The 26,257-nt window shown below is 28.3% G+C and overlaps 8 protein-coding genes across 15 annotated transcripts in view; 6 read left to right on the forward strand and 2 right to left on the reverse strand.

The window, feature by feature from the left end:
• Nucleotides 1–34: 34 nt before the first annotated feature.
• Nucleotides 35–626, forward strand: LOC124952544 (mitochondrial import inner membrane translocase subunit Tim16-like). Its single transcript, XM_047502594.1, has one exon. It carries the CDS (start codon nt 117–119, stop codon nt 513–515), a length of 399 nt encoding a protein of 132 aa, XP_047358550.1. The 5' UTR covers nt 35–116; the 3' UTR covers nt 516–626.
• Nucleotides 627–977: 351 nt separating this feature from the next.
• Nucleotides 978–4,073, reverse strand: LOC124952536 (exonuclease 3'-5' domain-containing protein 2). 2 transcript variants are annotated; one of them, XM_047502572.1, is made up of 7 exons: nt 3,428–4,073; nt 3,003–3,144; nt 2,613–2,912; nt 2,382–2,506; nt 1,845–2,266; nt 1,357–1,709; nt 978–1,273 (listed from the first exon to the last, which is right to left on the reverse strand). In XM_047502572.1, exons 1-7 carry the CDS (start codon nt 3,661–3,663, stop codon nt 1,073–1,075), a joined length of 1,779 nt encoding a protein of 592 aa, XP_047358528.1. In that variant the 5' UTR covers nt 3,664–4,073; the 3' UTR covers nt 978–1,072. The 2 variants fall into 2 exon arrangements, with proteins under 2 accessions (XP_047358528.1, XP_047358529.1); XM_047502573.1 differs by having other exon boundaries at nt 3,003–3,121; nt 3,428–3,451.
• On the forward strand, nt 3,196–5,607 carry LOC124952542 (DNA excision repair protein ERCC-1). The gene is made up of 5 exons (XM_047502591.1): nt 3,196–4,337; nt 4,422–4,489; nt 4,581–4,775; nt 4,878–5,063; nt 5,182–5,607. The coding sequence occupies exons 1-5, from the start codon at nt 4,262–4,264 to the stop codon at nt 5,383–5,385; spliced, it is 729 nt and encodes a 242-aa protein (XP_047358547.1). The 5' UTR covers nt 3,196–4,261; the 3' UTR covers nt 5,386–5,607.
• Nucleotides 5,608–6,452: 845 nt separating this feature from the next.
• LOC124952270 (phospholipase A1) lies at nt 6,453–8,713 on the forward strand. The gene is made up of 7 exons (XM_047501860.1): nt 6,453–6,612; nt 6,783–6,867; nt 7,190–7,355; nt 7,446–7,573; nt 7,656–7,975; nt 8,112–8,208; nt 8,396–8,713. Exons 1-7 carry the CDS (start codon nt 6,546–6,548, stop codon nt 8,538–8,540), a joined length of 1,008 nt encoding a protein of 335 aa, XP_047357816.1. The 5' UTR covers nt 6,453–6,545; the 3' UTR covers nt 8,541–8,713.
• A 1,918-nt stretch (nt 8,714–10,631) lies between these two features.
• Nucleotides 10,632–12,604, forward strand: LOC124952170 (phospholipase A1 1). The gene is made up of 7 exons (XM_047501625.1): nt 10,632–10,777; nt 10,913–10,997; nt 11,167–11,329; nt 11,421–11,548; nt 11,640–11,959; nt 12,098–12,194; nt 12,381–12,604. The coding sequence occupies exons 1-7, from the start codon at nt 10,714–10,716 to the stop codon at nt 12,523–12,525; spliced, it is 1,002 nt and encodes a 333-aa protein (XP_047357581.1). The 5' UTR covers nt 10,632–10,713; the 3' UTR covers nt 12,526–12,604.
• Nucleotides 12,605–14,542: 1,938 nt separating this feature from the next.
• Nucleotides 14,543–16,679, forward strand: LOC124952168 (phospholipase A1 1-like). 3 transcript variants are annotated; one of them, XM_047501622.1, is made up of 7 exons: nt 14,543–14,701; nt 14,827–14,911; nt 15,082–15,244; nt 15,350–15,477; nt 15,572–15,888; nt 16,033–16,129; nt 16,362–16,679. In XM_047501622.1, the coding sequence occupies exons 1-7, from the start codon at nt 14,626–14,628 to the stop codon at nt 16,504–16,506; spliced, it is 1,011 nt and encodes a 336-aa protein (XP_047357578.1). In that variant the 5' UTR covers nt 14,543–14,625; the 3' UTR covers nt 16,507–16,679. The 3 variants fall into 3 exon arrangements, with proteins under 3 accessions (XP_047357578.1, XP_047357579.1, XP_047357580.1); XM_047501623.1 differs by having other exon boundaries at nt 14,544–14,689; XM_047501624.1 differs by having other exon boundaries at nt 14,672–14,720.
• Nucleotides 16,680–17,587: 908 nt separating this feature from the next.
• Nucleotides 17,588–19,809, forward strand: LOC124952171 (phospholipase A1-like). Its single transcript, XM_047501626.1, has 7 exons — nt 17,588–17,743; nt 17,879–18,032; nt 18,282–18,444; nt 18,539–18,666; nt 18,747–19,066; nt 19,285–19,375; nt 19,590–19,809. The coding sequence occupies exons 1-7, from the start codon at nt 17,677–17,679 to the stop codon at nt 19,732–19,734; spliced, it is 1,068 nt and encodes a 355-aa protein (XP_047357582.1). The 5' UTR covers nt 17,588–17,676; the 3' UTR covers nt 19,735–19,809.
• A 1,070-nt stretch (nt 19,810–20,879) lies between these two features.
• The window catches only part of LOC124952084 (protein patched), a 31,375-nt gene continuing 25,997 nt past the window's right edge, over nt 20,880–26,257 (reverse strand). For 3 of the 5 annotated variants that reach the window (XM_047501419.1, XM_047501417.1, XM_047501421.1), the window contains exons 7-11: nt 25,429–25,836; nt 23,491–25,332; nt 22,919–23,407; nt 22,528–22,651; nt 20,880–22,387 (exon numbers count right to left, since the gene is read on the reverse strand). In XM_047501419.1, coding sequence (XP_047357375.1) covers nt 22,242–22,387; nt 22,528–22,651; nt 22,919–23,407; nt 23,491–25,332; nt 25,429–25,836 — 3,009 coding nt within the window. In that variant the 3' untranslated portion in view covers nt 20,880–22,241. The remainder of the gene's footprint in view (nt 22,388–22,527; nt 22,652–22,918; nt 23,408–23,490; nt 25,333–25,428; nt 25,837–26,257) is intronic. The other 2 variants (XM_047501418.1, XM_047501420.1) reach the window with 2 other exon arrangements.

The following is a 26,257-nucleotide window of genomic DNA, read 5'->3' on the forward strand; positions in this document are numbered from 1 at the left end:
GATTCGAAACACCGTTGAAACACGTGCTTCCGTTGTCATATGTAAGCAGCGCCACTAATTCTAGGGAAAATGATTTGATTGAGTACGTTTTGTAATTAGTTACATGCAGAGATACGATGGCTAAATATTTAATACAAATTATCATAACTGGAACGCAAGTTATCGGTAAAGCTTTTATACGAGCAATACGTCAAGAATTGGCAGCAAGTGAAGAGGCTGCACGTAGAGCCGGAGGAGGTGAAAGAGGTGCACGACATGCAGCCACTAACCTACGTACAGGCATGACTTTGAACGAAGCATTACGTATTCTTAACGTAGAACGACCTGATCAAACGGAACTAATTGAACAAAATTATAAATATTTAATGGAGGCAAATGACAGATCCAGAGGTGGGTCATTTTATTTACAATCTAAAGTTGTCAGAGCAAAAGAACGCATCGACGAAGAAATGAAATACCAACCACCATCTCCAAATATAAATTCAACTAAACAAGAAGCTTCTAAAACGTTCTAGTATACTTACCTATAAATATAAATTCTTCTACTGAATTCTAGGAATCTGTACATATTATGATATATAATACCATTAATAAATACTACGAACTCTGTGATTATTTGAAATAGAGATAAACATAGTAGGACTTATTTTTTTGTTTGTCATACAGAAGATATTACCTTTTAAATAATTGTAATCATTTATAATGATATTCTAAAAGGTTATTCTATTTTACATGATACATACATAAATATTTTTCAATGGAAGCCTTTTTTCTTTCTCTCTTTTTTTTTTTTTTGCTTTTGTTTTTTTTTTGTTTTGTTTTTATAGATATCTATATAAATAATTTATGAATATACAAATATTTCAAAAATCATGGTGTTTTTCATAAAAATACACCAACGTTAAATTTAGTGTGTATTAAAAAAGTAAAAATTTTCTCTATTTATAGTTAGACAATATTTAGAACTTTATATGAAATAATTTATATTCAAGAGATATATTGTTTTCTTGATAGTCTTTTTGATATAAGTACTCGCTCTTATACGAATACTTTCAGGTACATTTGTAAAACCTTAATATATTAATCCTGCTACCTTTGCATCTTGGGGATCTATTCTATTTTGTGTTTGACGAATAGTTAGTCGTTCTTGATTATGCCTTACTGACCACAAATTTGGTAAATGTTGTGGCTTCATGGTGGTTAGAAAATGTTCTCTCCAAATTCTTTCCAATTCTACAAGACCGCCTTCCCTTTCTTCAAACCATTGAACTACCTGTAATGTATAATCATATATTATTTAATATTAAATTTATTTTATTAATTTTTATTTTTATTAAAAAAAGAAAAAGAATGTACTTTTAAGCCATGTGGTTGTTGCTTTGATTGATTAATTGATGAAGATAGAGCACTTTTCAATTCTTCATCCAATGAATTAAGCAGATTTGGAGTAATTTCTTGTTGTCCTGCATATTCTAAGATAATATTTGTAAGTTCTTCTTGTCGTTGAAGTGGTAACATTGGTTCATTACGTAAAGCTTTAATAGCACAATGTAATTTCTTCCAATTTGTATGAGTAAGTGGACCTGCTAAAGGAGCATTGCACATATCTGCAAGCTTTCTTCTGAGCTGCAGATCATGACTTTTGCTATTCTCATGACATGTTGGACACAATAATAATACATCGTGAGATTGATGAGCTTTCATTACCACTAGAAAAGATTTTTTTGTATATAAATATTTTGTTATATATTATTAATGTAATATATTAAATATATTTATTTGAGTGCAATAAATTTGTATAAATTTATTGCACTCATACATTTTTGTACCAGGTGATAACTTACATGGGAAATATTTGCGATATTCTCTTGGTACTACATTTTTTCGAATAAAGTTTTCTGAAGCACCACAAACAACACATTGATTAATTTTGATTTGTGTATAATATTGACCAACTTCTCCTAATGCACGTCCTGATGGTTCAAATTTCAATCTTACTGTAAAGGGTTGTTCTTCAACAACATCTGCTAAATTTTTCTTTATATACCACTCTGCTTTTTTACGGTCACATGTACACAATATATCTCCATCTGGTGCTTGTAAATAGCAATTATGATATAATGGTTTTTTCCTTATAGGTATATTACTTTCATGTTCATTTATATTTAATCCTTCGTTAATTACAATATTATTTATAATATTCTTGTGATATTTATTAATACCATTGTTATTATTGGAAGTTATATTTGTTTTGTGACCCTTGAACCTTGAACATGTATTATCAATAAATATTTCTAATAAATAGTCAAATACATAATATTTGTAAATAATATTTTATTTGTAATTAATGCTTTTGCTTTTTAGACAATAAGATTTACCACCTCATATCAATTAATCCCGCAGGTAAACCATGAAATTTCATGGCATCATCTTTAAACCAAATCTTCCATAAATATATTACAAATTTCTCAACTAATGATAATTTTTCTTTAGCTTCTCGCATTATCTGTTAAATAATAATAATAATAATAAAAAAAAAAAAAAAAACAAAAGAAAGAAAGAAAGAAAGTAATTATAATTTATATAAAATATATATAAAAAAATATTTTTACCTGATGATAAATAAGAATTGATGCCATGGCATCACAAGCGGCATAAGCTACTTGATCGTCAGAAAGAGTATCCGCATCCCAATCACCACATCTCACTTCTATTAATTTTTCTATTTTTGTACCGAGATATTCTAAACACATTGCTGCCAAACTTTTAGGAGTAGGAAGTTGAAAGCACTCTGCTAATCTTCTTAAATCAAGAGTACCCAAAACTGCACATCCATGATCTTTTATTATTTTCTGTCCATCTTCAAATGGAGCTACACCAACCTTAAGTATACGCTTACTAGCTAGTAATTCCTAAAAAAAAAAAAAAAAAAAAAAAAAAATTATAATATTATTATTTACAATATTACTTGTTATATCATTTCAAGATAATTATATAAATACCTGTAATCTTGGAGGAATGAATCCAATTTTATTAATACGAAATAAAGCACATACTCCATTATGTGTAGCAAGTTGGAGTAGGGACACGGGCCCTTCGTTTACCCATTCACAATCAAAACCTAATATACCATCAGATAAATTGCTGTGCAAAAAATTTACATTTTATTATTCCTTATATTATCATATTATATTATAATATAACAATAATATAATAAAAAGAAAACAAATTAATATTTATATTATTTGAATTATAACTAATGAATATTTGGAGAAAGGAAAACGTTTGAATGAGATTATGGAACGCAAAGTGAACAATATAAACAAACAAGATACAGAACTACTCAGTGAAATAAGGAAAGGTTGGGGAAAAAAATGTATAGCATTATTTGAAGGTTATAGATATTTATATAGTAGTTTATACTTACCAATAAATACGTTGAATAGCGTAATCGCTTTTCTCTAAAGAGTCAGCTAGAATAATTTGACTTAATTCAATTTTAACTTCTTTTTTATCGTTATTGTTCGATTTATTACTTCTACGTTTTATACTGGAATATATTTTTTTGACACCTCGAAGCATGTTATTACGATATTTCGAAGCTAAGAGGACTAGCCCCACAGTTACGCAAACAAGAAACATATTTTTTCGTATTTGAAGCATTAAATTAAATACCGAATTAATATAAACTTATTAAAACTCTACTCAATAATATACAATTTTTCGTTTCAATATACAGAGGTTATAAATAATTTATGGATTAAGAAATAACGCGGGCAAAGTTTACTAAATTAATAATAAATTAATAATATTATAATAAATATGTTACTAAAAATCAGTTCAATTAATTACAATTACATTTATGATACCATTAATGAATATGCGGCTATTGATAACAGAAAAATTTGTAAATAATTATTTCAAAAATTCACGAAAAAAAAAAACAACATTACAATACGTATTAATACATATTTGTATTAATTAACCGAACAAGGTTCAAGGTTCCCCATAGCAAACGTTACAGTACATACGCGGCTACAGGTACACGTACGACTGCTTGAAAATTTTTCATTATACCACCAATACAGAGCTTACTCAATCAGCCGTAGATATACATTGTGGCGCTTGTGCGGTCCTAATGAGATGAAAAGATTAATTAGTTTTTGGATAAAAAAAGAAGATTATTTTTTCTTTCATCTAAAGAAATAAACTAGTATTATATCTTAATGAGATCTTTATTCGATATGTTTCTTTTTTAACAATGAGCAATAAAAGAGAGAGTACTAATTGTCAAAATTCTTTATCATCCAAACAAATAAAACCTAATGAATGTGCTGGTAAAATCTATTTACTATTTCTTTCTACTTTTCTAAACAATATGTGGTCTTAGATATTCATTTCTTTGATTATTTTTTTTACAGAAAATCCAGGACCGTCGACAAAGAAGACTAATGTACGACTTAATACTCTTCTTGTTAGTCCAAAACAAGTAAGATCATGTATGACATTAATCATATTTTTAGATTATTATTAATTGATCTATAATGAAAGATTATGTGTGTATATATATATATTTGTAGAAAGGGAATCCTTTGTTGAAATTTATAATCAATATACCTTGGGAATATTCTGAAATTGTACCAGATTATGTGATGGGAAAGACTACATGTGCTCTTTTTTTATCGATAAGATATCATCAATTAAATCCAGATTACATTCATGATCGTCTGAAATTATTAGGTAATGCGTACAATCTTCGAGTACTTTTGGTTCAGGTAAAGAATATCTTTTTTTCTTCTTTATACTTTATCCACTTGTTTCTTCATTTACAAATTGATATGAGATAATATTAATAATCTACTTTTTTGAAAATGCAGGTAGATGTTGCTGATCCACATCATGCATTAAAACATTTGACACGGATATGTATACTTGCTGATTTAACGTTAATGTTAGCTTGGAACGCAGAGGATGCAGGAAAGATTATAGAAACTTATAAAATTTATGAGAACAAACCACCTGATATAATAATGGATCGCAGCGGAACAGCTCCTTATCAAAAAGTATATATAGATTGATGGTTATTTTTGGTGTTGTCTTAATATATTGTATTTTATATATTAGAATACAATACAATACAATACAAATATACTTAATTTCTCTATATTTTTGTTTTTACAGTTGATTAACGCTTTTACTACGGTTAGGTCTGTTAACAAAACAGATGCAACTACACTTTTGTCAACATTTGGCACATTGAAAGATATAGCTAATGCATCAACTGATACCTTAGCTTTATGTCCTGGATTTAGTTTTTTAAAAGCAGAACGACTACATAAAGTATTGCATGAGCCATTTTTACAAATGGAGAAATCAGAAAAATAACGTTTAATACATATTTATTAACAATATTTATTATTTCTATTAATATAAGTATTTTTATATGTTAGATAATATTTTTTCATAAATTAGCAAGATATTGTTAAAAATAAATGAATGTGATCCAAAATTATGTGTAAGATTTATTTAAGAATACATGTATGTGGATATAGTTTTACAAAAATAATCATTGAAAGAAATCAAATAAAAATTTACCTGAATCTTACAGAATTTTTGTTACCATTATTGTTTCAAATATTTGATATTACCAATAAATTATAAAATACACCAGAGCATCCAGCATTAGAATATTCTAATAACTGAACGTTTTACTTGATTCTATTATTCAGTAGTAACAGTAGAAACAGTATGTCTCTTAGCAACAAGTGTCGTACTCTGTCACGTAGTACATGTAAAATGATACAATATACGTTTTATCTTTGATCAAACGAATTTTGATAATAAAAAAATAATATAAAGATAACAATACACGACATGACTATAGCAATTAAATGGAAACGAATGAAATTTAACATCCGAAACGTGATCATGCGTTATCTGAAAATCCCATTATTCGAACATTTTTGTCTTCCTATTAATTCGTATACGAGAAGTTCTATTGTAAAAATTATGGCGCTAGAAAATGAAAAGCAATTAAAATTAAAATTAATAAATTCGAATTGAAAGGAATTATTTATTGTTGGATATGTACTCATTTATATTGAAAAATTGAATTATTTTTGTAATATCAAAAATATTTAAGTTATAATAACTAAAAGATAAAGTTTTTGGTTTAGACACGATTAGCTAATAAAAAATACAAAACGATTTTGAATTCACGAAAAAGTGATTTCGCAAGGAAGTGACTTTACAAAAAAATGAAAAATTATTGCCGATAAAAATATGAATAGTTCTTTGTTTATGAACGTATCTTACATATATCTGGATGTAAAAAAATTCTGTTATTACATAATATCTATTAAATATCAATTATTTTAATATTTCATACAAATCTATAAACTGAGCATGTCTTATCTCAATAATAATATTCGGTTTATAATGCATTTGAATAGTATATATAGTAACAGAATATTTGTAACACTATCAATATTCTTTATTCGGGATAATTTTCCGTTCGTTTTTACTTGAAACTAAAATTGAAAAGAATGAATTTAAAATACCTATTATTATTTTTTTGTTTAGTGCAAGTGCTACATTATTGCTATTCATATGGTAAACTATCGTGTATTTTATAAAATTAACTGAGATCGCATTTGAATTTTTAATTTTACTTTATATTACTAATATTTACCAAAATTTATATATATATATATATATATATATATATATATATATATATATATAATTTACTTTAAAACTATAAGTATTCATAATGTTTGTAGGTGATCCATCAAACGAATTAGATAGAGGCCTGCTTCCAAAATGTAAACTTGTTCCTGAGCAGATTTCATTTATTCTCTCTACTAGGTAATGATTTTATTTTACTTTTATTTTATATGAATATAAGCGTATTTAGCATAAACAGCGCTTAAGTACGGTAGTTGTATGTCTCCAGCCATTCACAATCAATGTCTCTTTTTTTTTTTTATTATGACATCGGTTTTCTCAAATTCATTTCTTGTCCAATTTTTTCATTTCCTTTTTTATGCGTTATCATCAAAATAAATAAATAAATAAATAAATAAAAAAAAAATAAATATATATATATATATATATATGTATACAATAGAATAGAAATTTTTTGAATGATATTACATAACTATAAATTAACAATTACATATATTTTTAGAGAAAATCGGAATGGTGTTTTTCTTACGCTAGATAGTTTAAAGAAAGGCGGAATATTAAATAAATCTGATCTATCATCGACTCAAGTTGTATTCCTTATACATGGTTTCATTTCATCTGCAAATAATTCAAATTACATGGATATGACAAAAGCTTTGTTAGAAAAAGTAAGAATTTATAATGAAAAATATGATTATTAAAACATTTATCATGAGAAGAATAGTATTTTTGATTAATAAATTAATTATTATTTTAAGAATGATTGTATGGTAATCTCGATCGATTGGAGGAATGGCGCTTGTACTAATGAATTTCAAATTCTTAAGTTTATTGGTTATCCTAAGGCCGTAGAAAATACACGTACAGTTGGAAAATATATTGCTGAGTAAGTAAAAGTAAACATTTTATATATATTTATATTTTATACATATATATATATATATATTGTCCTTCGTTTTTTTCCATAGTTTTAGCAAGTTACTCATGCAAAAGTATAAAGTGTCACTGGCAAATATACGATTGATCGGGCATAGTTTAGGGGCACAAATAGCAGGTTTTGCAGGGAAAGAATATCAAAAGTTTAAGTTAGGAAAATATCCTGAAATTATTGGGCTTGATCCTGCTGGGCCTTTGTTCAAGTCAAATGATTGTTCCCAGAGAATCTGTGAGACAGACGCACATTATGTTCAAATTATACATACATCAAACAATTTAGGTACAGAGAGAACTCTTGGTACCGTCGATTTCTACATGAATAACGGATATAATCAACCTGGTTGCTATTATTGTATGTATATATTAAATTATAGCCTTTTTGGATGCATATAAGAATTTAAACAAAAATATTCAGTCAGTTATATTATATTTTGCTATATGATTATAGAGTTTTACAAATAATTATTTAATAATCTTTTCTTTTGCAGCTTTTATTGGAGAAACTTGCTCTCATACGAGAGCCGTGCAATACTTTACCGAGTGTATAAGACATGAATGTTGTTTAATTGGGGTCCCACAGTCAAAGTATTTTATATTCTTTAATATTCTGCTTTTTTTTTTGTTTAATTTGTTAAGGAATGAACATAAAATTATCACTATGCAGTTAATTTTTTAATAAAAATATACGATTGACCGACGGAATAAATACGTATATTATTATTATTATTTTTATTTTATGTAACAATATATTAAAAATTCATTTAATTTTTAGGAATCCGCAGCCTGTTTCGAAGTGCACAAGAAACGAGTGCGTTTGCGTTGGATTAAACGCAAAAAGATATCCTAAAACTGGCTCATTTTATGTACCGGTTGAAAGTAAAGCTCCCTATTGCAATAACAAAGGAAAGAAAATTTAATTATATAAAAAAAAAAATTACTATTAATCCAAATGCATTTGTTAATGGTAAAATGAATAAATTAAGATTTAAGAAATAATTGTATATATAGAATCTCGTCCCGTATAATCGCAAAATATTTAATGGACGATTCTTAGCAAATTTAAAAAATAAAAAAAAATTTTATAAATATATACCTTATTTGATTTTGTTTTTGAGTTATAGCGTTTTTGATTTTCAACAAACCCTGTTTTAATTTTCTAAGTGGTATTCGAAATGACTTCCTAGCGTGTTAATCAAATCCTGCAGTCATTTTATCAATAATTATCTTATTCTCTCTATATGTTCATGTTGGAAACATTGTTTAATTCTTTCGTTAAGAGTTTCGACACTATAAATATCTGTGTACACTATCAAATTTATTGTGTACAATTCTGTACACAATGAATTTCAAATAATATTTTTGAATTATAAATAGTATTAAAAAAAAATTAATTTTTTAAACTTCTATTTATCTTAAAATATTTATACAAATTTTCATAGTCATAAATATTTTTACGATGACATTTGATAAGTACGGACTAATCATTTAATATGATTACATATTACAATGAGTAGCCAAAGTAAATTAGTTTAATATATATAGTTTGATTTTGTAATATTTTTTGAATATTCAGAATTAAATATGAGAAATCTTTCGTATTATACTAGGTATGTAAATTATGTCATGTACTACCAAGGTGATATTATAATGATGCACATCTCCCTATTTTATATAATTTAGAAACTTATATTGATGCTATACATAGAACTCGCATTCTCATCTGCAATTTCACATGGAAATTATTAGAACCTATGTCATTTTCTTGGTATATTTGTATCTACAATATATGAATAATTATAGAAGAAATTCATAAAAAATATTTCGAAAAATTATATTTTTATTTATAAAACGATTATATAAGAACAATAAAATTATCAATTAAATTATCAAAGGATTATTAGCTTCGCTATTGAAAGAAAAAAAGAAATTTTTACTAAAATTTTAGAAATCGGGAAAATAACGTCTAATAAATATTTATTAAAAATGTTCATTATTATTATTATAGATCTTTTTGGATGTTAGATGATACTTTTGTATTATAATGTTTTTTTTACGTTAAAAACAAATTAAAGAATATTTACTCTGAAATGATGTCTAAAATTTATTTAAGGATACATGTATACGGATTTCATCATAGAAAAGTAATCATATGTTAATGAAATCGAGTAAAGGTAACAACTTTATTCTAATTGAATTTACATTACCGCCATTGTTCCATATTTTAGATATTATCAACAGATCAAGAAAAAAAGCAGATCATCCTGTATCCGAACAAATGTTATCCGAATATCCTATTATCCAAACGTTCTACTATGCGAACAGAATGTTTTTCAGTTATAAATAACTCCTTTTGTCACAAATATGTGGTAAGAATAAAGTGTTACAATGGAATCTGTCCTCTATTTGGCCGAACGAATTCTCATCATAAAAATGTAATATAAAGATAACAATGTCCAGCGTGACTATGATAAGTAAGCAAAAATTAATGAAGTTTTACATCAAAAACGTGATTGTACTGTTACATGAAAATTTTACATTTCTAATACTTCCGCCATCCTATTGATTCGAATATAGGAGATTCTACTGTAGAAATTATGACGACAACTCAGCTAAAAAAGAAACTACAAATGAATTTTAAGTTAATGAATTTGAAATGAAAGGAATTTTTCTCGCATGTGCGTGTATTTATCTTCAAAACTGAATTACTTTTCTAATATTAGAAGTACTTATATTGTAGTCGTGGAAATATAAAATGTTTGGTTTGAACACGCTTAGTCAATAAAAAATTTTGAAAGATTTTGAACTCACGAAAAAGTGACTTTGTAATGAAATAACTTTACGAAAAAAGAAAGTATTGCAAGTAAAAATATAGTTAAGTTTATTGTCTTTGCACGCATCTAACATATATGCGAATGTAAAAATTTATTAATACTTTCTATAAATGTGTAAAGGTCTTATCTCAATAATAACATTCAGTTTATAATGCATCTGAATAGTATATATAGTAATAGAGTATTTGTCAAAATTGTCAATATTCTTTATCCGAGACAAATTTGTGTTTGTTTCTACACGACACATTAATTAGAAACGATGAATTTAAAATACTTATTATTTTTTTGTTCAGTACAAGCGCTAAATTATTGTTACGCATATGGTAAATTGTCTGGTATTTTATAAAATTAATTGTGATTATATTTAATTTTTTAAATTTACTTAAAAAATTTATATATATATTTTTTTAATGGTAAATAGATTACTTTAATATCGTCTAAATTCATAATGTTCGTAGGTGATCCGTCATTATCAAATGAATTAGATAGATTCAACCCATGTCCTTACAGTGATGATACTGTGAAGATGATTATTTTAACAAGGTAGTCGATCAATCGATTATTTATTATTTTTATTCTGTATGTACAGAGGCGTAATTTTTTTCTGCTTTTTTTTATTTTTTTTTTCTTGTTTCCTAAGCGTCATTATTATTGCTCAAATACAATAGAATCTATTGTATTCAAATATCACTTAACATCTATATATTTTTAGGGAAAATAAAAAACATGATTTTTATACACTCAATACAATAAAGAAACATAATGAATTCAAGAAATCAACTATAAAACATCAAGTTGTATTCATTACGCATGGTTTTACTTCATCTGCAACCGCAGAAAATTTCCTAGCTATGGCAGAAGCTTTGATAGATAAAGTAAGATTTTATAATGTGAAAATACAATTATTAAAATATTTACTAGAAGAGACAAAGTATTCAAGATTAATAAATTACTAATAATTTTAAGGGTAATTATCTCGTAATCTTGATCGATTGGCGGGTGGCTGCTTGTACTAATGAAATTGCAGGTGTGAAACTTGCATATTACAGTTATGCCGCCAGTAATACACGTTTGGTTGGAAATTATATCGCTACGTGAGTCACAGGAAACATATTGAAAAATTTTATTGTTTAATTGTACATTATGTATATATATGTATATTTCTTTATTTGTTTCTTTCTATAGGGTTACCAAGATGCTTGTACAACAATATAATGTACCGATGGCAAATATACGATTGATCGGACACAGTTTGGGCGCACATACTTCAGGTTTTGCAGGCAAAAAAGTTCAAGAGTTAAGATTAGGAAAATATTCTGAAATTATTGGGCTTGATCCTGCTGGGCCTTCATTCAAGTCAAAGGAATGTTCTCAGAGAATCTGCGAGACAGACGCAAATTATGTTCAAATTATACATACATCAAATCATTTAGGAACACTGATAACCCTTGGAACTGTCGATTTCTACATGAATAACGGATATAATCAACCCGGTTGCGGACTTCGTATGTATATATTAAATTAGAGGCTTTTTAGGTGCAGATTAGAATTTAAACAAAAATATTCGGTCAATTATATTACCCACTTTGTTATATGATTATAGAGTTTTACAAATAATTGTTTAATAATCTTTACTTTTGCAGCTATTATTGGAGAAACTTGCTCTCATACGAGAGCCGTGAAATACTTTACCGAGTGTATAAAACATGAATGTTGTTTAATTGGAGTCCCACAATCAAAGTATTTTATATTCTTTAATATTCTGCTTTTTTTTTGTTTAATTTGTTAAGGAATGAACATAAAATTATCACTATGCAGTTAATTTTTTAATAAAAATATACGATTGACCGACGGAATAAATACGTATATTATTATTATTATTTTTATTTTATGTAACAATATATTAAAAATTCATTTAATTTGTAGGAATCCGCTGCCTGTTTCGAAGTGCACAAGAAACGAGTGCGTTTGCGTTGGATTAAACGCAAAGACATATCCTAAAACTGGCTCATTTTATGTACCAGTTGAAAGTAAAGCTCCCTATTGCAATAACAAAGGTAAGAAAATTTAATTATATAAAAAAAAAATTACTATTAACACAAATGTGTTTTTTAACGATGAAATGAATAAATTAAGATTCAAAAAAATAATTGTATATGCGAAATGTCACTTTTTATAATCGCAAAATATCTAATAGTTGTCTCTTAACAGATTTACAAAATAAAAAGAGTTATATAAATATATATCCTATTTGATTTTGTTTTTGAGTTATTTTTATTGATGGGTTTTGATTTTTAACAAACTCTTAATTTTCTAAGAGATGTGCGAAATGACTTCCTTCTATGTAAATAGAATGTCGGCAAATATCTTATCAATAAATATCTTATTTTCTTCATAAGTTTGGATTTTGTTTGGATTTATTATAAACTTTGTTGAATTCTTTTACGATGTGTTTTTATTTGGGCGTTTAGTAAATAGTCGATTCCATATAATCCCATAAATATAAAACAAAAGAAAATTCAAGTAGAACGTACATTTTAATGAACTTTTCTCACTTTACTTATATATATATATATATATAAATATAATAAATGCTTCAATAATAATATTAAACTATCATTTTCTACATACATTCGGCATACATATTTACGAATACATATTTAAAGGTACACATTTTTATCAAAGAGATATAGAAAGGTGTGGGACTTGGTATAAGTCTTCACTTATATATTTTAAAAATACATTTCTATTTTGTATAATTTATATGTTTTAAGAAAATTTATTTTAATGTATATTTCTTTAAAGGACACATACACGAATATTCCGTACATACATACATGTAGCAGTCCATTTATCATAAAATATATAGATAGCAACGCTTTCATTAATATAAATACTTGACATTTATTAAATACAGTGCGATAAGATTATTGTATATTTAAATGAGCGGTCATGGATAATGAATTATTACATAGTAGCTTGGATTCCATGAAACTTTTTGCACTTTAACATAAAGTAAGACGAATCTTTAGTATTATACGAGAATGTAGCATCCCTCGTACGATTATTGGGTGTTGCCATATATATACATATACATCTCGATGTTATTGATTTAATACTTGTATTGGACCTATCCGCACAACTAGGATTTTCACAGTTGATTTCATATAAAAACAAATGAAAGAATATTTATTGCAAATTGATGTGTAATATTTATTTTAGGATACATTTATATAGATTTCATCTTCAAAAAATAATCATCGATTAAGAAAATCGAATAAAAGAAGCGATCTAATAAAATTTACATTACCATCATTGTTCAACATTTTCGATATCATCAATAGATCATGAAATAAAAAAAATTCTCTCGTATGCAAACGAAAGTTATCTGAATATCCTATTATCCAAACGTTCTACTATGCGAACAGAATGTTTTTCAGTTATAAATACCTCCTTCTGTCACAAATATGTAGTAGGAATAAAGTGTTACAATTGAAACTGTCCTCTGTTTGACCGAATGAATTCTCATTAAAAAAATATAATATAAAGATAACAATGTCCGGCGTGACTACGATAAGTAAGCAAAAATTAATGAAGTTTTACATCAAAAACGTGATTGTACTGTTACACGAAAATTTTACATTTCTAATACTTCCGCCATCCTATTGATTCGAATATAGGAACTCAGCTAAAAAAGAAACTACAAATGAATTTTAAGTTAATGAATTTGAAATGAAAGGAATTTTTCTCGCATGTGCGTGTATTTATCTTCAAAACTGAATTACTTTTCTAATATTAGAAGTACTTATATTGTAGTCGTGGAAATATAAAATGTTTGGTTTGAACACGCTTAGTCAATAAAAAATTTTGAAAGATTTTGAACTCACGAAAAAGTGACTTTGTAATGAAATAACTTTACGAAAAAAGAAAGTATTGCAAGTACAAGTATAGTTAAGTTTATTGTCTTTGCACGCATCTAACATATATGCGAATGTAAAAATTTATTAATACTTTCTATAAATGTGTAAAGGTCTTATCTCAATAATAACATTCGGTTTATAATGCATCTGAATAGTATATATAGTAATAGAGTATTTGTCAAAATTGTCAATATTCTTTATCCGAGACAAATTTGTGTTTGTTTCTACACGAAACATTAATTAATTAAACGATGAATTTAAAATACTTATTATTTTTTTGTTTAGTACAAGCGCTAAATTATTGCTACGCGTATGGTAAATTGTCTGGTATTTTATAAAATTAATTGTGATTATATTTAACTTTTTAAATTTACTTAAAAATTTTATATATATATATATTTTTGATAGTAAATAGATTACTTTAATATCGTCTAAATTCATAATATTCGTAGGTGATCCGTCATTATCAAATGAATTAGATAGATTCAACCCATGTTCTTACAATGATGATACTGTGAAGATGATTATTTTAACAAGGTAGTCGATCAATCGGTTATTTATTATTTTTATTCTGTATGTACAGAAGCGTAATTTTTTCTGCTTTTTTTTATTTTTTATTTTTCTTGTTCCTTAAGCGTCATTATTATTGCTCAAATACAATAGAATGTATTGTATTTAAATATCACTTAACATCTATGTATTTTTAGGGAAAACCGAACTCATAATTTTTATACCCTAGATGCAATAAAGAAACACAATGAATTTAAGAAATCAATCATAAAACGTCCAATTGTTTTCCTTACACATGGTTTTATTTCATCTCCAATCGCAAAAAATTTCGTGGCTATGTCAAAGGCTTTGTTAAATAAAGTATGATTTCATAATCTGAAAATATGATCATTAAAACATTTACTAGGAATATTTACTAGGAGTATTTACTAGGAGTAAGATTAATAAATTAATTATAATTTTAAGGATGATTTTCTTTTAATCTTGATCGATTGGCGTGTGGCTGCTTGTACTTATGAATTATCAGGTATTAAGTATGCATATTATCCTATTGCCGTCAAAAATATACGCTTAGTTGGAAATTATATCGCTACGTAAGTCACAGGAAACATATTGAAAAACTTTATTGTTTAATTATACATTATATATATATATATGTATATTTCTTTTATTTGTTTCTTTCTATAGGGTTACCAAGATGCTTGTACAACAATATAATGTGCCAATGGCAAATATACGATTGATTGGACACAGTTTAGGAGCACATGTTTCAAGTTTTGCAGGCAAAAAAGTTCAAGAGTTAACATTAGGAAAATATTCGGAAATTATTGGGCTTGATCCTGCTGGGCCTTTCTTCCAGTCAAATGATTGTTCCCAGAGAATCTGTGAGACAGATGCAAATTATGTTCAAATTATACATACATCAAGGTTTAAAGGAACATTGAGAACCCTTGGAACTGTCGATTTCTACATGAATAACGGATATAATCAACCTGGTTGTTCTCGTATGTATATATTAAATTATAGTCATTTTGGATGCAGATAAGAATTTAAAAGATAACAAAAATAATGAGTCAATTATATTATTCTCTTTGTCATATGATTATATAGTTTTATAAATAATTATTTAATAATCTTTACTTTTGCAGTTATTGATGGAGACTCTTGTTCTCATGCGAGAGCCGTGGAATACTTTACCGAGTGCATAAGACATGAATGTTGTTTAATTGGAGTCCCACAGTCAAAGTATTTTATATTCTTTAATATTCTGCTTTTTTTTTATGTTTAATTTGTTAAGGAATGAACATAAAATTATCACTATGCAGTTAATTTTTTAATAAAAAATATGCGATTGACTGACGGGATAAATATATATTATTATTATTATTATTATTATTATTATTATTATTATTATTATTATTATTATTATTATTATTATTATTTGTAACTATATATTAAAAATACATTGTATTTTTAGGAATCCTCAACCTGTTTCGACGTGCACAAGAAATGAGTGCGTTTGCGTTGGATTAAATGCAAAGACATATCCTAAAACTGGCTCATTTTATGTACCGGTTGAAAGTAAAGCTCCCTATTGCAATAACAAAGGAAAGAAAATTTAATTATATAAAAAAAAAAATTACTATTAATCCAAATGCATTTGTTAATGGTAAAATGAATAAATTAAGATTTAAGAAATAATTGTATATATAGAATCTCGTCCCGTATAATCGCAAAATATTTAATGGACGATTCTTAGCAAATTTAAAAAATAAAAAAAAATTTTATAAATATATACCTTATTTGATTTTGTTTTTGAATTATAGCCGTTTTGATTTTCAACAAAGCCTATCTTAATTTTCTAAAAGATGTTCGAAGCTGTATTATTTACATTTACTGTTACACGAAAATTCCATATTTCGTTCTCTTCCGCCTCCCTTATTGATTCGGATACAGAAGATTCTACTGTAAAAATTATTACGTCAAGTCAGCCAGAAAAGAAATTATTAATCAATTTTGAAATGAAAGAAAATTTTTGTATTTATTTGTTGCATCTGCGTATATTTGTCTTTGATTATATCGCTTATATATTTAAGCAATACATTTCATTTTATTTATATTTATTTGATATATACATACGAATATATGAGATTTCCTGTATATGTGCATCGTTCTATTTTCTTATATATCCTTGAAATATGCATATTTTATTTTCATAAATATTTTTACGATACGTTTAATAAATACACAGTGACGATAACATTTCTAATATACTTCCATGATACAGACAATAACAATTAGTTCTACGTTTATCGCATATCTATTTATTTATTTTGTCTTTGTTTGATTGAATAATTCTTCTTATATTAATAATTCTCTTTGTATTGAATAATTCTTTTTATATTAAGAATATTTACGTTATAATTACGCAAAAGACAAAGCTTTTGTTTTTAATATCCTTACAATATATTCCAAAATATTTGGACTTCATTTGATTTTAGGAAGTAATTTCACAAGGAAATGAGTTTACAAGGAAAACATAAATTATTGGCGATAAACATTTGGATAGTTTTTCTTCTTTTACGTTTATACACGTACCTATCACATGTTCGTAAATACTAAATTATAATTTTTTTTACAAATGGACTTAAGCTTTATCTTACTGATAATATTTATATTTATAATGCTTTTAAATAGTATAAATAGTAATAGAATAGTCATTTGCTCTGTTAGTATTGTTAATCCAAAAAAGTTTCCTTTTTCTTTCTTTGGACAACTAAAGTTCTTACAAAATGAATTCAAAATACTTGATATTGTTCATATGTTTTGTGCAAGTGTTACATTATTATTACGCGGATGGTAAACTTTCTTGCATTCTATAAACCCAGTTCGACCTATTATAATTTAATATTACTTTAGAAGAATTAAATATATATATTTCAAATTTAATAATTTTTATTTTAAAGAAAGTATAGAGTTACATTATGTTTCTAGGTAAATCATTGATACCAGATTCAATATCGTCGTTGATTCCATCAAACGGGAGTGTGATACCGGATTCAATATCGTCGTTGGTTCCATCAAAAGACAAAGTGATACCAGATTGTTTCTTCGGTATTGAAACGATTGACTTTATTTTATTCACACGGTAATGATCAAATTATTTATTACTTTTATTCTATACGTATATACGTACTCGATGTTGATAATTATTTAAATAAAAAACGAAATGGTAATTTTTTTTTTTTTTGTTTAGTTAGTCGTCCAATATCCTTTTTTATTTTTTTTTCTTCCTTTTTTACCGTCATTATTAACGCGCAAAATAGAAATAAATATGAATACATTTTTAAACAGATATTACTCGATTATCGAATAAAAATTATATATATTTTTTTAGACAAAACAGCAATGGCACTCTTCTTACGTTACAAAATCTAACGGACGACAATGTATTTGACAAATCTCAGCTATCATGTCCACTTATATTCCTTATACACGGTTTCCTTTCATCTGCAAATAATTCAAATTACAAGGATATGGCGAATGAAATAATAAAAAAAGTAAGATTTCATAATTATAAAAAGTATGATTGTTAATAACATTTACTACGAGAAAAGAAGTATTCTGGATTAATAAATTAATTATCATTTTAAGTATAATGCACTCATAATCTCAATTGATTGGAAAAAGGGTGCTTGTAGTACTGGAGTTTCACTTCTCCAGTACGCTGGTTATTTCAAAGCTGTTGAAAATACACGTATTGTTGGACAATATATCGCTAAGTAAGTAGAGAGAAACTTTATTGTTTAATTATGCATTATATATACATAATTTTACTTTTTTTTTGTGTTTCCTTTTATAGTTTCACCAAGGTACTTGTAGAAAAATATAAAATGCCAATGTCAAATATACGATTGATTGGGCACAGTTTGGGAGCACAAGTAGCAGGTTTTGCGGGGAAAGAAGTTCAAAAGTTAAAATTAGGAAATTATCCTTTAATTGTCGGGCTCGATCCTGCTGGGCCATTTTTCAATTTGAATAGTTGTTCTCAAAGAATCTGCGAGACAGATGCGGATTATGTAGAAATTGTACATACATCGCTTCCATTAGGAACAGAGAGAACCCTTGGTACCATTGATTTTTATGTGAATGATGGAATTTATCAACCTAGTTGCAATATCGGTATGTATATAATTACATTATAGTCACTATGAATGAATATATAAGATCAAATTTTGAAAGAATTTAAACGAAAATATTCTAAGAACATATGTGTACGTTTTTTAAGATTAATTCTTTTTTTTTTCACAATTGAAATAGTACAAAAGTCAATTATATTAATCGTTTTGTTATAAGATTAAAGAATTTTACTAATAATTATTTAATTATTTCCGCTCTAGTGGATATATCCTGTTCTCATACGAAAGCCGTGATATATTTTACCGAGTGCATAAAACAAGAATGTTGTTTAATTGGAATACCGTGGGATAAGTATGTTGTATTTTTTAATATTCTGAATTTTTTTATGTTAGTACTGTTAAGAAATGCAATAAATTTCCAAATGAAAAAACATATTGAAAATATACGATTGATTGACGCGATACATATATATCATTACTATTATTATTATGATTATGATTATTATTATTATTATTATTTTTATTATTTTATGTGACAATATATTAAAAAATCCTTTTATTTTTAGTCGTTCGCAGGCTATTTCGACTTGTACAAAGGATAAATGCGTTTGTATTGGATTAAATGTAAATAATTATCCTGCTAGAGGTAAATTTTATGTACCAGTTAAAAGTGATTATCCCTATTGCAATAACAATGGCACAGTACTTTAATTATGAAAGAAATGTTACAATAAACTCAAAAACATGTATTACCAAAAAATAAATAAATAAAGATTGATGAAATAATTATGTATATATATATATATATATATATAAAATAGTATTATTCTATTATTTTCTGTATGTATCTTGTATACATATTTAAAATTGCATATTTTTATAATCAAAAGATAAATAGATGTTGGACCTCGGACATAGTCAAATGTATCACTTATATATTTAAGAAACGTATTTATATTCTGTATATTTTTCACATATATGCACTAGTTTATTTATTTAAAAATATGGATACACGCTATAATTATCATAAATATTTTTATGAGAAAATTTAATAATGACAACGAAAATATTAATAACAAAAAATAGTAATAACGAAGATAATAAAATGCAAATTTCGTTATTTCTGATTTTATGTACAAAATATAATTATAAAATAAAATTTATGTAAAAAATATAATTATATATTTAATTATAATTATTTTTATGTTTAATAGATATGAATATAATTGCATTGTGTGATATATAATTTTTACTTTAATTATTAAATCGAGAAAGAGTAATAAAATTATATTGATTTTATTTTTTCGATCTTGTCAAATGACTTTTCTTCGCGGTGGTTTCAAAAGGTATTAATTAAAATGTTATGTGTAGAAATTAGTTATATTATAATATATTACAGCTTTTTACATTGTAAGGTATGAATAAAATACTTATATATATATATAAGTATATAGGTATATATACTTATATACATATATATATATATATATATATATATATATATATATATAATTAATTTAAGTTTTAAATTTCTATAAAAATATATAGAGAGTGACATAAATAATTATGTATTTTTACAATTTATAATAATATGAAGTAGTCATTGTACAAAGTATATTCTTTTAAATACTTCAGATATTAAAAGATAAATATGGAGAGAGAGAGAGAGAGAGAGAGAGAGAGAAAGAAAGAGAGAAAGAAAGAGAGAAAGAGAGAGAGAGAGAGAGAGAGAGAGAGAGAGAGAGAGAGAGAGAGAGAGAAAGAAAAAATGAGGATATTATAAAATAAATAATAAATAGCTTTCAAAATTCAATATCGCTCATGTCACATACACACTGAACATTAACGTTAGCATATAATAAATATTATAATTCTCAGATTTTATTTTTCTTGAGGTGTTTGAGCAATAGATAAAATGCTCGATAAAAGTTTGACATTAAAATCATTTCTGTCATGTCCTATGAAAAGAAATACATAATTAAAAATATTACATAGTTATTTTTCAATTTTCACTAACTATATACTTAACAAAGTATGCATTATATATTTTTAACTGTAATAGTTGCACACAAGGCACAAAATGATGGTACACGAGTTGGTAAATAAAATACTGAAACTTGTACCATATTTTGTTCTTTTTCTTTTTTCTTCATTTTCTTTTTCCTCTTTTTGTTTTTGTTTTTTTTTTGTTTACAAAATATGACGGTGTATGTATCTATCAAAGGCAAAGACATATCAACTTTGTATTAGACTTTTGACAGTTAATATCTATATATATAGTCAAAGAAATTTCAGTCCTTGTTACATGTAAAATAAGGAATTGGCAGTAAACATCTTTGTTTATATAAATAAATTCATTCTACATTTATATAAAATTAATTGTACTTCCTAGTATAGAAGGAGGTGCATTAATGACGTTTAATGGGGATTTTCTTCTTCCATTTCATCGAATTTCCTTTTCCATATATATTCTATTATTTCCACAATAATTGTTGGGCAGTGTTTATATGTATTTTAGTCGTTCTCACATATATGTGAACATTGTGCTTATAAAATGATACTTTTCTTTGTACGATAGGAACGAAAACATAACAGAATATATATTGAAAAGAAAGTTCGGCAAAGTAGCAGAGTGTAGGTATTTCTAAAAAGCATTATTAATGCACCTCGTTCTACATAAGAGACACACTCATTCAGACGTTATTCGTTGAATAAATCTAAGAAAATCCCCTTATACATATTCTTGGTCTTAATAGTTGTCATACAATGGATGTAATTTTTAATAAAGCAGCCGTTCATACAAATATGCTGTACATTAAGAATAAAAGCCTGCTGCTGACGTACTTTAAATGCGTTATACACATAAACATAAATGCTCCCATGAAAACATGTATATACAATGCATATGATTACTGCATATTACAATGAGCAGTCATGGATAATGAATTAGTTTAACGTAAGTTCGTTTTTATAATACTTTTCCCGCTTTAAGAATTAAGTAAGACAAATCTATTGTATTACTTAATTATAAGAAATAATAATAATCATAATAATAATAATAATAATAATAATAATAATAATAATAATAATAATAATAATAATAATAATAATTAAAAAAAAAAACGATATAGTAAAAAGTCTATCCTAGTCAGCCTTCTGTATGTTCCCGCTTTGTGTGGTATTTTAACAACATTTGCTTGTCTTCACGATATTTGTCATTAGTGTTTGTTCGGATTAGTGTCAGAATCCGGTTCAGAATTGGAACCGGAAGACTCCCCTGTATTAATGTTCGCATTGCAGCGCGAGCTCCTTCGGCTACTGGTGCTGGTGTGCTGGCATTTTTCACTACGATCCATTCCACCTACAATAATTTCAAATTCTAATTAAAATCTTTCATTTGATGTAAATATTTTTTATAACAATTTAATATCAACATCTAAAAAATGATCAGTCATTCCGTATATATTACCAAACGAAAAAAGATACTTCAGAATAGATACTTACTGGTTAATGGTGTATGAACTTCAACCTTTATGTTAGCCGTGGCAGTGACCTTAGTTGTGATGTGAGAAGTTGATGGCACAGGCGACGTTCGACTAGACCCACTTGTATCTGATCCGCTACAATTCTGTTAGTCAAACAAAAGCATAACACACTTGTTAAGCATGCTATCGAGAGAAAGATCATCGATATTTCTATCAATGGAAGTAGAAGAGATTGTTTAGCATTCTATATTATAGAAAAATTGTGTTAAGGAATTTTCAATGGGATTTAAACATTCATATTATCTATGCAAAGCGAAAAATATTCAAGTTAAAGTTTAACTTAATAAATATTTACAATCAAAAATATCAAAGTTATAATTCAATGGTCAATTTATTTCCAAGTAACATACCTGATTACCACAAGTTGACATCGTCTCGACCTTTAATTCAGGCTGGACGATAATACACGATTCTTGTGTACTATGCCAGGAATTAGGTTCCTCGGTGATGGTAGTCAGCGATGGTTCTGCATGCAGTCTCGCGTTATCAATTTTATGAGATCTTCTAGGTGGCGGTGGTGGTTTCGATCTTCTAATGATCGGAGAAGCCGGAGGTGTTGGAGTGGATATTCGATCAGGATGATCATTCGGTATAATCTCAGGTGATGGACCGATCAGGGACAATAATATTGGAAAAAAGAAGAGCCCATTGACAAGGCCGATTCCAATTAAAGATAGAAGTACGAGAAAGAAATATCGAACAATGAATTCAAAGTCTGAAAAAGCTAACATGACGACTGCCAATAACGTTGTAAAAGCTCCATGAACAACAGGAGCATACATGTGTTCTAAAGCCAAACGTACCCTCCTATCTCTACTGCCAACACTGGTAACAAAACTCTGAAATAATAATGACAATAATATAACTATAAATCTAATTATATTTAAATATTTATATATATTATTCGTATAAATATATTTACCAAACAAATGTGTACGGTAAAGTGTACGGCTATTCCCACACTGACAACGAGAAGGACGGCAGGAACGGCACTCAATTTAATTTCACAAAGTCCCATAAGTCCAAGGAGTTGTAAAACGACGCCAGCAAGAGCAGTTCCGACCAAAAGCGCAGCCCAAAGATTTAAAAGGAGTATACCGATAACAACAATACTGGCCCCAAGTGCTGCAAGTAATGCTACACCCAAACAACTTCTTAAATCCATATATTGTTCCCAGAATAAGAAAGGTATTCCCGATGGAAAATTTGGTAGTCCACGTTCTTCGAATTTTCTACACAATTTCCTTACGCTTCCTATCAATTCCGTGATCTCTTGAGTATCGGTAAGTTTGTGAAGATAAAAGGGCATCTGCGCGTAAGTCAGAGGCATACTCTTCGGTATTTTTAATTCATGATCATTGGTATAGATCCATTGTCTTGGTTCAGGCCTAAGATTTGCTTGGGAAGCACCGTAAACCAGAGCGTCGTTTGAAGCCCAGGCACTCAAATAATTATAAAAAGCACGTGGATGAATGATTCCCTCAGAATCAACGAGTCTTACTTGCGTGATTAATGTCTTATCAATCGGATTATCTACATGGCCCGTTTGTACGAGCAACTTGTACGCCAAAATCGCCTCATCACTCGCATTTTTGTACCACCTTTCTTGGGTAATACAACCATTTTTATAATCCTTGTCGAAGGCATTCTGCAATCCCTTCAGCCAATCTCTAAAGAGACTAAGCCAGAATTCCGGTAAACCTCCATTGTCGTTCTTAATAACATTCTTTATTCTCATAAAAGCATCGTGATACTCGTATAAAAGTTTTTGGTTATTCGGATACTCGAAATCTCGTCCAGTGACAGCGTACATGTTGTAAAATCCAAAATGTTTCGCCTGGGCCGCGAGGAAGGCATGCTCGTTCGAATTTTGAGGAACCAAATCTGTAAGTTCTAAGCCGTCGCTAACTCTCATCGCTTGCCAAACACTACCAGCGAGTACGGCAGCTAATATAAACATGCCGAAAACCTTTGTCGCCGGTTTCATTACGAACGGGGCATAAGTCCTAGCCGCGAATTTCGTCAAAGAGAAACTAAGACAGTCGTCCTGATTGCATCCGGTTAAGGATTCCTCCTCGGTACACTGTTTGTCGAAATCAGCATCTATGATGTTACCGCCGATCCAAGACTCGCTCTGAGCATTTTGAGATGTCAAAATTTGCGTACAAGTTTCCCGTCTTTCCGGTGGTATAGCTCTCGCTACGGTTTGTTTAGCCGTGCCGTTACTTCTCCTGCCAGAATATTTATTCCTTCCATTTTTCGCTGGCAAACAGCAACACAATATATCAGATCTACCGGATCTACGTCTTCTTAGATCTAAACTGACCATAGCGGGAAATACGAGTAACATTGCAGCAAGATTGAAAAGAAGAAGAATGCCAGCTTGAAGGCAAAATACTCGAAGAGCGGGGATTGGTATCAAGGCCGCAGCAAAGAAGGCCGAGACGTTGCTCAAGCCGGTCAAGAGAACAGAGAGACCCGTTCTCTTGAGAACGACCCCGGTCTGTTCTCCGCTCGGTACCTCATTCACCGATAACTCTGCATACGTGTGCGTCAATAGGAACATATCGTGAACTCCAAGACCTAACGCTAGAAACGGGACTATTTGCGTTGTTGCGGCATTGAAGGGAATGCCAAGTAGGGCACAAAATCCTAAACCAGCAGCGACCGTTGCACCGACCAACATCACACCGGCTATTCCAACGCCAGATTGAGAACGTACTGGATCCTTCCAACGTAAAAGTGCAATACCCGCGTAAAACAGCTATAAGAAAATATACGAGTAAAATTTGTAATTGTATCGATTATATTTTTGTCCTGCATACCTAAAAATGATGATAATAATTATTGAACAACTTACCATCAAAGCGCATCCAATTCCTATTTTCATAACTGACACCTCGCTATACTTTCCAAGTATATCGTTCATGGTCGTAGTACTGAAGGCATAGAGATTGTACGACGACGTACTATTTACTTCCAAATGTTTCTTCACCTTATTGCTGAACTCTCTTTGCCATGTTTCAAGGACTTGAGAAGCCTTTTCCTGCGACCAATCTATATGATGTACTTTGTAGGTATTAGCTAAAAAATCATAGAGTTCTCGTTCGCCCATCAATTGAACGACTGTTTGCAAGGCTGCCGCTCGGGTTAAATGACCAGTCTTATTGTGTTTTGCACCACCGACGACCAATTCCTCGGGCCAATGCATATACTTTGCCGCGAATCCATAACAACCGCCGGTTAGTTCGGCTCCTATGTCCGGTTCCTGAAACGAAACGTATCCTGCATTTAAAATATCAACGAATATCTAGGATAGCGAGGCATAGCGAGAAATGCGACCGGATATTACCGCGTCGGCATACCAAACAAGGATGGCTCACAAAAAGATCGTTCGGCAGTGCCTAATAAAGGGATACTCAACACGTAAGGTATTAGCGCGAGTACGTACAAGGGGCGGACTTGGTTGCCCTTTAGAACGTCCCTTGCCCTGCAGCTATCCAACGCCAAAGAACATTTTGATCTAACGATCCTTTCGACATTTTTTCGCCGCCATTGACCATTAAGTGTAATTACCTTAAGTACAGATGTGCTTATGCTGTATGAAAATAGAAATAGAGATGAGAGAAAGAGAAAGAGAGGGAGGGAGAGAGAGAGAGAGAGAGAGAGAGAGAGAGAGAGAGAGAGAG

The sequence above is a fragment of the Vespa velutina genome, chromosome 10 (genome assembly GCF_912470025.1).
Source record: "Vespa velutina chromosome 10, iVesVel2.1, whole genome shotgun sequence".
Taxonomy (NCBI): domain Eukaryota; kingdom Metazoa; phylum Arthropoda; class Insecta; order Hymenoptera; family Vespidae; genus Vespa; species Vespa velutina.

Excerpts from the sequence above, each read along its gene's own strand:
- LOC124952168 (XM_047501622.1), top strand. The coding sequence starts at position 14,626 with ATGAATTTAAAATACTTATTATTTTTTTGTTTAGTACAAGCGCTAAAT. Across the intron at positions 14,912-15,081 it reads AAGATGATTATTTTAACAAG|GGAAAACCGAACTCATAATT; the intron begins GTAGTCGATCAA and ends ATGTATTTTTAG. Across the intron at positions 15,889-16,032 it reads TAATCAACCTGGTTGTTCTC|TTATTGATGGAGACTCTTGT; the intron begins GTATGTATATAT and ends TTACTTTTGCAG.
- LOC124952536 (XM_047502572.1), bottom strand. The coding sequence starts at position 3,663 with ATGCTTCAAATACGAAAAAATATGTTTCTTGTTTGCGTAACTGTGGGG. Across the intron at positions 3,145-3,427 it reads GCTATTCAACGTATTTATTG|CAATTTATCTGATGGTATAT; the intron begins GTAAGTATAAAC and ends TTTTTTGCACAG. Across the intron at positions 2,913-3,002 it reads TCATTCCTCCAAGATTACAG|GAATTACTAGCTAGTAAGCG; the intron begins GTATTTATATAA and ends TTTTTTTTTTAG.
- LOC124952542 (XM_047502591.1), top strand. The coding sequence starts at position 4,262 with ATGAGCAATAAAAGAGAGAGTACTAATTGTCAAAATTCTTTATCATCC. Across the intron at positions 4,338-4,421 it reads AAAACCTAATGAATGTGCTG|AAAATCCAGGACCGTCGACA; the intron begins GTAAAATCTATT and ends TTTTTTTTACAG. Across the intron at positions 4,776-4,877 it reads TTCGAGTACTTTTGGTTCAG|GTAGATGTTGCTGATCCACA; the intron begins GTAAAGAATATC and ends TTGAAAATGCAG.
- LOC124952544 (XM_047502594.1), top strand. The coding sequence starts at position 117 with ATGGCTAAATATTTAATACAAATTATCATAACTGGAACGCAAGTTATC.
- LOC124952171 (XM_047501626.1), top strand. The coding sequence starts at position 17,677 with ATGAATTCAAAATACTTGATATTGTTCATATGTTTTGTGCAAGTGTTA. Across the intron at positions 18,033-18,281 it reads GACTTTATTTTATTCACACG|ACAAAACAGCAATGGCACTC; the intron begins GTAATGATCAAA and ends ATATTTTTTTAG. Across the intron at positions 19,067-19,284 it reads TCAACCTAGTTGCAATATCG|TGGATATATCCTGTTCTCAT; the intron begins GTATGTATATAA and ends TTTCCGCTCTAG.
- LOC124952270 (XM_047501860.1), top strand. The coding sequence starts at position 6,546 with ATGAATTTAAAATACCTATTATTATTTTTTTGTTTAGTGCAAGTGCTA. Across the intron at positions 7,356-7,445 it reads CAAAAGCTTTGTTAGAAAAA|AATGATTGTATGGTAATCTC; the intron begins GTAAGAATTTAT and ends TATTATTTTAAG. Across the intron at positions 8,209-8,395 it reads ATTGGGGTCCCACAGTCAAA|GAATCCGCAGCCTGTTTCGA; the intron begins GTATTTTATATT and ends TTTAATTTTTAG.
- LOC124952170 (XM_047501625.1), top strand. The coding sequence starts at position 10,714 with ATGAATTTAAAATACTTATTATTTTTTTGTTCAGTACAAGCGCTAAAT. Across the intron at positions 11,330-11,420 it reads CAGAAGCTTTGATAGATAAA|GGTAATTATCTCGTAATCTT; the intron begins GTAAGATTTTAT and ends AATAATTTTAAG. Across the intron at positions 12,195-12,380 it reads ATTGGAGTCCCACAATCAAA|GAATCCGCTGCCTGTTTCGA; the intron begins GTATTTTATATT and ends TTTAATTTGTAG.